Here is a 9,494-nt window from a genome sequence, read left to right on the forward strand (position 1 = left end):
CATACATACATACATACATACATACATACATACATACATATATATATAAACAGTGGTGCCAGTTTGAAAGGCAGGGAATAACTATGAGTCACTTATTTTCTACTAATAATCAAAACTCTTTATATCTGTATTTTTGTTTGATTGTAAAGTGGAATAGCTTAGTGTCACATATTGACAATTACCAATCTGATATAAAATTGCAACATCTGTTATGTGCAGATAATAGAAAATATAGGTTTAAAATAAACTCTGTACCAACATGTTTCATGTTGCGTTATGAACGTTTAGGGGTTCCAAACCTGCCGAGTTTACATTGATTATCTTTTGAGAGATACTTACATAATTTATACAAACATTTCTAGGTCGTTGAAAAATTTGGGAAGAACTTGGAATTTCTAAAATATACATCATATATATTTGTTTTTTCTTCAATCAGCCAAATATTCAGATCCATTCCCCAAAAACACTGACTTATAATCAGGGAGAAACCAGGAGTTAGACGTCTGAGTCTCCATTCAGGAGGAAGGTCCTCACACACACCATCCACCTTTTCAAGTATGACTCTATGCACACTGTTAAATTTGAAGATACTTGATAAACACATACAGCTGAAACCTGGGTGCTTTCTCACCATTAGATGTAAATTAAGACTGAGATCCTCACTCTGTTATTACTTAATCTGTTGTGCTAAGAGCGCTTCATAAATTGAGGATGATTTGGAAACGGAATGAAGGTTTTCCCGATACACAGAGAAACGCCCTGGAGACAGCAGAGAACACAGATGGTGTGAAGGATTAATGCAAATGAAAAAGATTAAATGATTCAAATAAATAAAAAAGGAAGATCTGTTGAAAAAGGTTTAAGATTTTTTTTTAAATAACCTACTTAAAGGGGGAGCGTTATGTGTTTTCAGCCACACAGATTCACTTTATAGCACAAACAAGGAACTATACAAATGTTGTATTCAAATCAGATATGACTTCAAAGAAATTTGACTTTGTAATTTAACGCACTGAAATTAGGCCTCTGTCTCTTTAAGAAAGTCCTGCTCTTTCCAACGCTCCACCTTCACAACATGGCTACTCTGTTAACCCTTTAACCCTTTAGCAACGTTTTTGCCAGTGTTGCTCAGAATAGTAGCTCGTATAATGAGTTCAGTAGATGCACAGTGTTTGCTAATTGCTGCTGGCTAGTCTAAAGGAGCTGGGAGAGCTGCTCTGGATTTTCAAGACAACGACAATGATGTAAAGGTCAATTTAGCATAACACCGCCCCTTTAAGCAGGTATGTTTATGCTCTCGCCAGCTGTGGTTCTGTGATTCTTCCACCTTTCTTCATATTTTATGTGAACACCCCTTTGTTGGAGCTGAAAGTCAGCACTGGAAACCAATGTTCAATAAAGTTCTAACCTTACACGTCTCAGTGAAGCCAACAGGACTAAAATCCAGCCATTGTCCACAGACTTTCATACTTAACAGCACATGAAACTGAAGGAAATGCTTGAGTGCCGAGTCTTTGTGTACTGAAGGAGCACAAAATCTTCAGCTGCTCTTGTCTTATTAATAGCTGTGGGAATAAAAACCCTTAACTTTGTGTGACTCGAGTTCCTTTATTTCCCAAAAATTCAGATAAAAAGGCCTGAGACAGATTTTCATGGCATTAGGGAGAAGAACTTTGCCATAACCTGACTTCCTGAAAGTCAGTAATTCTCTGGGACCAGTCACAGTTTCTGGTCGTTTATCATTTAGCAAATGTTAATTAGCTCCTAGGTGTCCTCACAATAAGCTAAGGGAAGATACTGCAAGAGGTGTGTGTGTGTGTGTGTGCATGTGTGTGATGAGACTTACCTGAGGAAGAGCCTGGACCACTGTGTCCAACAGGGCCCTCATGCCGGTTGCCATTTTCAGTAATTTCAGCACTGGGAAGAGATGGCAGACGATAAGAGAAGTTTGGCCACAGGACAAACCATCCAATTTTAGTAGATTTTCCAAACACCACGAAGAAGGTCGAAAGGCAATGCAGTTCAGGTATCGAAAGAAGAAAAAAATGGTGAAACAGAAAACTAGAAAAAAAAGTCCTGCCTCAAATAGAGATGAGTAATCAAGATACATTAGAGACAGACAGACAACACGAGAGAGAGCGAGAGAAATGATCAATAGAGGGGGAATGTGTTTCACGCAGGAGACCCTGCACTGTTCCCAGGCGTCCAATTTCTGAAGGAACACGGACGCTGCCGGAGAGAAATCCACACGAGCCTCACTGGAGATGCGTACTGCTCCACAGATAGCAGGAATATGGATGCGTGTTTACAAATATATTCTATTGCTAAAGTTTTTATAGAAATGGAAATTGTTTTATGATTGTAATGCGAACATAAAGACAGATTTTTTTTAAATGCACTGAATATCTTTTTACAAAGACTGTAGTCATGAAGTGCAGTATTCTAAAATACTTTACTTTTACAAAAAAGTTCATGCTACTCGTTGGAACTAAAAAACAAAAATAATAGATATACACGGTAGCACTTTATATCCATTAAATAGCCGCTATATAGCATAATATATAGCATAATATAGTTGGACCCTCCAACGTTGAGAAACGATTGCTTCCTGGCGGCGTGGACTCTGTTAAATTTGACCCAGTCGCTAAAGTTTGGACGTGTCGATGTTATGCTAGTTTGACGCTCGGAAGCTTAGCGGATATAGCCTGCGTTGTAAACAACCGTCCTCCACTGCGAAGAGAGAAGTGGTGAGCCGAACGAAGCGGCTGTTAGTGTGAATTGGCCCGGCAGAAATTATTTTGGAGAAATCCAGGTCAATGGCAGACCTGTCGACATTCAAAGACATTTTCCAAAATGCAAACAGACCCTAACACACTTAAAAAAAACGTTCTATGGGGCAACGTGTGTGTGGTAAATGTCTGGAGACTCAACACAAACTGATCGTTGGATAAATATTAACACTCAGCACCGTCACTTTGTGACACTAAAATAGTTTGGTGTATCAAAATATTTGGATAAATTACACGTTTTATGTTATTACAGCAGAAACACCATTTTCTTTACACTTCTCCTATAAAAGGTATTTAACAAAAGCTCATTCTGATCAGATGCAATATGAGTACAGTAGTTGGGTACTGAAAAAACATTTATGGCAGAATTCAGTCATTTAAAAAAACTAGTTGTGCTTAATAATTGCAAGATAAAGGTTGATATGCCATTAAATAACAATAAATAACAATTAAAGGCAGTTTAATTGTTATTGGTGTGCAGTAATACACATTTTATTTTATTATTGCCCCATAGTAATCTTCAGTTAAAAGCCCAGAAGGAGAGATTCAACTTTAGTCTAAAGGATGTGGCAAATTAAAACATTTACATCTCAGCCAGAGGAGAAACTGCAAAGGTATCATCACATTTATGTTTACATAAAATATCTGGTTGCTCCTCTCCTTTCTTGGCTCGTATTGTGGCGATCGGATCAAAAATGCCGCTGCCAGTCCATGTAAGACCTTAATGTAATCAGCTCAGATCCTAAAATCCAAACATCCCTGGCTCTGTCCCAGAGAAGGGATTCCAAATCTGAAGCTTTGTGTTTGCTCTCAGATTGGTGGAGTCTGTGTGAACGGCTTGCTGCAGAGGATTTCAATATTAGGTCTGTAAATGATGACTTCAATATTAGTCTTGGGTCCCTGGCAGGGGCGGTTGGGCTTGGCAGAGCTATAATGTCAAGGCTGTGTGTTTGTTTGGCTGTGTGCTCGACGGCCGGAAATATGGGAGCTTTAGTCAGCTGTGCTCTGCTTACATAAGACAAAACTGTTTGAGATGATTGTGATGTTTGATGAGTCCAGAGATAGAAAAAAATAGCTGAATCACCATAGCAAAAACTACATGGAACAATAATGCCAGAATTAATAACAATGCACAGAAAGAAAAAATATTTTGCAGAATAGGGTTTTTGTTAGCGTAATACGTTTATTGTTACAGGGTGTTTTCATACCCGGTAGACTCAATTCGATTGGGGACCAAACATATTTTGTTGCATTTTCAGCTGCTGTGGTTTGCTTTCACATCGCAATGCATCCAACGAACTGAGCCCTATGAGCAACCTGTTCCCCTCCTGGCCTGTGGTGGCGCTGCATCAAGAATCACTGAAGAAAACATCATGGAAACCTCTGAAGAGGACATGAGCGCATCTGTCTCCTTCACAAAATGTAGACAAAAGTGGAGTGGCATCACATTTCAGCGGTTGAAGGATTTTACTGTTGTCAAAAGACATTTCTCCCACTAGTACTATTCTAGCACATTTGTTTTGATTGTATTTACCCAGAATACCTTGTGCTATGGTCCGCTTCCTGCTTTTGGAGCGATCTCTGGTCACATATGGATTCGAAATGCACAGGAGTTCATCTTAACCGACGAGAGTTCAATTTTCTTGTCTGCATTGAAGTTTGATTGTGCTAACAAACTAGACTTTCCAAGCAAACAAACTAGAATTAGATTAAAGCAGAAATCACCGGGCTGGCATGAATACGTCCATAAAGTTCAAAAGGCACCTAGGTATCAATTTCTAATAGTTCTCATAGATTTTTAAAATTGCAGAGTGCATTTTCAAACTGTATTAGTCAATCACATTTACATTCCCTTCAACAAAATGTGTAACATTCTATAAACAGACAGAAACACAAAAAGGTGGCACATGACATAATAATAACAGTTTAGTCATAATACAGAAGATAACATCAACTTTAAATATTTTCTGTGTCGTTTTCAGAAGTCAAGGAAGGTTTTTCCAGAGTTCAGACAATGTGGCAAGTATAACAAGAGCATTAAAAAAAAAAAAAAAAGGCTGAAAGTCACTTGTAGTCCTGGCACGGTCAAATGCCCCTCTTGCTTCCAAATTACAGCTAGCTGTTGCAAAGCAATTAGCATATTACCCGCGGGTCCTCTCAGCAGTCCCTCAGCAACCCAGCGGAGGGCAAAGGGTGAACATAAACGGGTGAGGATTATACAAGATTGATGTAATTAGACTTCATCCTCTTCAGTGTGAAGTTAAAATACACTGTAAGCCCCGACGGGGGTCTGCTTTAATTTCCTCTAAATATGAGGAAGCAAAGTGCCAAACGGGAGACATTTAAAACCACTAATCAATCAGCTTTATTTAGCAGCAACAGAGACAGCAAAACAAGTGATGCAGCTGCTTGAGGTATGAAGCGTTTGTTGTCTCTGCGCTTTGTTTTGTTGTTGTTGCATCGACTGTTCGGGGAATTACCTCGCGCTATCCGGAGCACTCTCATGATCCTGATGATGGTGGGGTTGATGGGAAGGGAGGCGTTGATCTCGATCTCCTCCAGAGTGATGCCCATCACCGACAGCAGAACGATAGCCAAGTCCAGCTGATTCCACCTGCACACACACACACACAACAAAATCTCTAATATCCGAGATGTTAAATTAGACATTAATCAGACAAAAAAAGGAGCAGAGATTTGCCTAATTAGTGTGTAGTGCTGAAATTTAAGAATTCACATACAAAATGCCTAAATTATACTAATTTTGCAATGAATATTAATGCTTTGTATGAACTCTGTGCGCAATTTGCTTGACTTTCTAACCCGGCAGATGAATTACTACCATTTGGCCATAACTTGAAAGGCTGGCGCTGTCATTAATATTAATAACAATAATGGAGTGAAGATGCTAATAGCTAATTGAAATGTGTGTGTGCGTGTGTGTTTAATTTTCCTCAAATTCAAAAGCTTATATACATAGGGTCAGTATGTTTTAAATTGTATGAGTTGGGTCAAACTTTGGCACAAGATTTTTTTATTCAGTGGTTTCAACTGTGCATAAAAGTTGCCAATTTCTGAGTGATATTTGCAAACAAACCAGTGTGCAGATGGGAGCAGTATTTAAAGAAAAAATGTTACCGATAAACTGAATCCGTAATATTTGCTACCTAAAAAATATAAAATATAAAATAGCATTTGGTCCATCATGTAAGGATATGGAGCCAGATTACAACTGACAAATCCTCTTGGGGACAAAGATCTCAGATCTGGGAAATATTTCCTAATGACCTTTTGTACATTTGGAGGAGAAACGGAGAAGCTTGCACAAGCCCAAGAATATTATTCCAACTGTGAAGGCTGGCAGCGTCGTAACTTTGGGGCTTTTCTGCTGCTGGAAGTGGACAGACGAGAAATGAAACTTTGGGTTCAGGCTTTTCATAACGAGACAAAAAGACACAAAAATCAACACATTAAGTCTTAGCTTCTTAATGATTAAGAAGCTGCCCAGCAGTCTATGATCACATCAATGATGCTTTCAGGAATTCATCCACAGAGTTGGGTACTAACTAGTTACATTTACTTGAGTAACATTTTTGAAAAAATGTACTTTTAGGAGTGTTTTTACTACGCTATACTTTGAGTAATGTTATTTTGAAGTATCTCTACTCTTACTTGAGTAAAATTTCTGGATTCTCTACCCACTGAATGAACAACAAACATGTTTTAACCAAAACTTCACCAGACTCAGACACACACCTGCAGTTTTTGTTAAAGTTTCATGAGTTTTTATCGAAAGAAACTGATTTGGAAAAATATTCTTTTAGCTGATTTTGTTATTTTTCTGTTACGTACAAAGATTATTGTCATTTTGGTTCTTAAAATACCAAAATTTCCACTTAACTTTATATTTTGGTTCATCTGATGACATAATTTTTAAATATTACTCAGTACTTCAGTAGACTTTTTTTTACCAAATACTTTTTTACTCTTACTTAAGTAATTTCTTGGGTGGATACTTTTTACTTTTACTTGAGTAGAAACATGTTGAAGTAGTGCTACTCTTACTTAAGTATAATTTTTGGCTACTGGCTGAGAACTGTGAAAACATTCAACATGCTAGTAAAATTTGAAAATTACTTTACAGTTAAATCTGCCAGTGGTAAAAAACAAAAACAAAACAAAACAAACAAACAAACAAAAAAAAACTAGGTTGCACTGTCATTGTCCAGTATTAACATATATAGAAGCAGAACGCCATTAAAAAAAGCACATTAATGTACGATAAAGTCGAAATGAGGAAGCAGGCATCTGTTAGAAAGCCGGAGGTCTACCTGTCCTTGAAGAAGCGGCGGAAGCCGAATGCCACTAGCTTGAGAGACGCCTCGATGACAAAGGTGGAGGTGAAGAAGTAGTTGCAATACTTCAGGGCGGTCTCAAGCGACTGACAGCAGAAAAGTTCAAAGAGAAAAAAATAAAAGCGTGAAACAGAAACGGCATCAGGAATGCAAACTTTAATATGTCTTCTGTCTGGACTTTTTTTTCTTTGTTCGTTTCATTTGATTCTGCTGCTCATTTATTTATCGTTTTAACTCGAGAACTCAGGAAAACATAATCTCAACTGGTTATGAGGAGTGTTGCTCAGTGAGTGTGTTTTGACAGAATGAGCAAATGATCTCGCCAACAAAATCTCTCTTAATAGAGGCGAGTTTAATTGAGACAGACAAGTAAATTATATGCGACTCTGGAGAGGAAATACGCAGCATTTGTTTTTTGTTTTGTTTTAGCTACTGCTCTGCAATTAATGAGGTATTGAAAACACATGATGATTAAATCTTATTTGCATGTAGATGGAGAGAAGCAGAAGCTAAGGAAGCTTCGGTAATTTCTATCATATCCTACAAACAACTTCAGTCACATGAAGCTTTATAATAAACTCCTTGCAAGTCATCATGTAAACTAAAAGAAAAGCCATACAGAGGACCTCTGCCTCTTTGTAGTTCAGCATATGTGAACTCGCATAATTGATGATTTTCCTATGGAACCTATTTGCATATTAGTTGATTGTTTTAGTGGATTTGAAAGTAAAATGCAGCTCCAGAAGCTAAAAATACAAATGTGCATTGCTGCTTGGCACGCTATTGGCTGGGATTTACAAAGCAGCCAATCCAGTAGCACCTTTTGCTTTCCTTGGTGCTGATTGGCTGTACACCTAAGGACAGATATGAAGGTAATCTTGGATGTTAGCTACTGTGGTAATAAACGCGGACGGTCTCCACTGTCCGTGTTTATTAATGAATATTAAAATCTATGCATATGTAAATTTTTTAGTTCAAGCTATTAATATAGTTATAAGTATTTTCAGATTTCAGGGAGTTTTGTGCTCTAACCTCCATGAATACTCCAGGTCTACTGCTAGTACTACTGTAATAATCAATATGTTTCAACATTTCGGAAGAAATATGATTTTTTTTGTTTTAAGTAAAATTAATTTCATGATTCTATGTAGGACTATGAAATTTTGGTGTATTTGTTCAAGATTACTATAAGTATCGCCCTGATCCGATATTGATATTGGATATCGGTTGGATATTAGCCAAAAAAAAAAAGAGTATCGGATTATAAAATCTGTCTAAAATCTGTGATATAAGAACGCCAGCAGAAGCAGTCCTCTCCAGGATTTAGTCCTCTCCAGGATTTAGTCCTCTCCAGGATTTTTGTCCAGCAGGAGTTGTAACCTGCATGCAAACCCACTGGATAATAATACATGGGTCGGTTGTTCTCATACCTACTGTTATTGACTATTGTTTTCTGAGTAATATCACCTGATCAGATGTCTTCTAACATTCCCCATAAATAATCAAAATCTGTATTATTCCTGCTGGTATGGTATTCTGTCAGTATCGGTATGGACCGATACTCAAAACTGCAATATTGGTATTGCAGCTTGAAAATGTTCTAATTACTGTACAGTGAAAATCTCTTATGGATTTATGCATAGTGCACTTACATCACAGTCGTTTGGTATGGAAGAGCAGAAAACTCTATTGAGATAACTAAAAATAATCAAAAACAAACAGCAGGCAGAAATCTGCAGCAGGCGTTTGCAAGAGATCCAACAGCCAATCATCACCAGATGTCCTGACGCCCTAAAGAATCCACAAAATCCCTCTGAACCAAGACGTGTGTTCACCTGTGGTTGGCTATAGTGCTCCAGGGACATGGTGATGACGTTAATGCAGATGATGAAGGTGATCACGAGGTCCAGGTAGTGGCTGGTGCACAGAGCATGGATGGCCAGCCGAGTACGGCCGTAGGAAGAATAGTAAGGCAGTTTCTGGGCTTCTGCACGACAAGATGGCAAAACGTCAGATTAAGGATTAAAACATAAATAAATGGAAAGATCAAAATAAAAAGGACTTGGTTTTGAGACAATTTTAAATAAAATAAAAAAAAACAAAAACACCAACTATACAATGTGAAGGAGGTTGGCTAGTAAATACACATGAAAATAAAAAAGGAGAAACTGTTTTTTTTTAAAGCAAGGCAAATAGAAAATGTTAATGTCAAATTTGTTTGTATTGCACATTTAAAACAATTTAAATGTTTTAAATTTACACCAACAATTAAAACGATAAAGTCAAATAGATAGTATCTTATCACGTTATTATATATTATTATTTATTATCGTAACACTATATTATCACT

General features: G+C 37.5%; 1 protein-coding gene across 2 annotated transcripts in view; it reads right to left on the reverse strand.

Annotated features, from left to right (window-relative positions):
* Positions 1–9,494, reverse strand: part of LOC103136478 (voltage-dependent T-type calcium channel subunit alpha-1I-like) — a 183,380-nt gene that overhangs the window by 14,984 nt on the left and 158,902 nt on the right. For both annotated transcript variants that reach the window (XM_016670321.1, XM_016670322.1), the window contains 4 exons: positions 8,980–9,131; positions 7,121–7,230; positions 5,270–5,403; positions 1,847–1,917 (listed from right to left, as the gene is read on the reverse strand). In XM_016670321.1, coding sequence (XP_016525807.1) covers positions 1,847–1,917; positions 5,270–5,403; positions 7,121–7,230; positions 8,980–9,131 — 467 coding nt within the window. The remainder of the gene's footprint in view (positions 1–1,846; positions 1,918–5,269; positions 5,404–7,120; positions 7,231–8,979; positions 9,132–9,494) is intronic.

Source organism: Poecilia formosa, unplaced genomic scaffold (assembly GCF_000485575.1).
Source record: "Poecilia formosa unplaced genomic scaffold, Poecilia_formosa-5.1.2 Scaffold32, whole genome shotgun sequence".
Classification (NCBI taxonomy): domain Eukaryota; kingdom Metazoa; phylum Chordata; class Actinopteri; order Cyprinodontiformes; family Poeciliidae; genus Poecilia; species Poecilia formosa.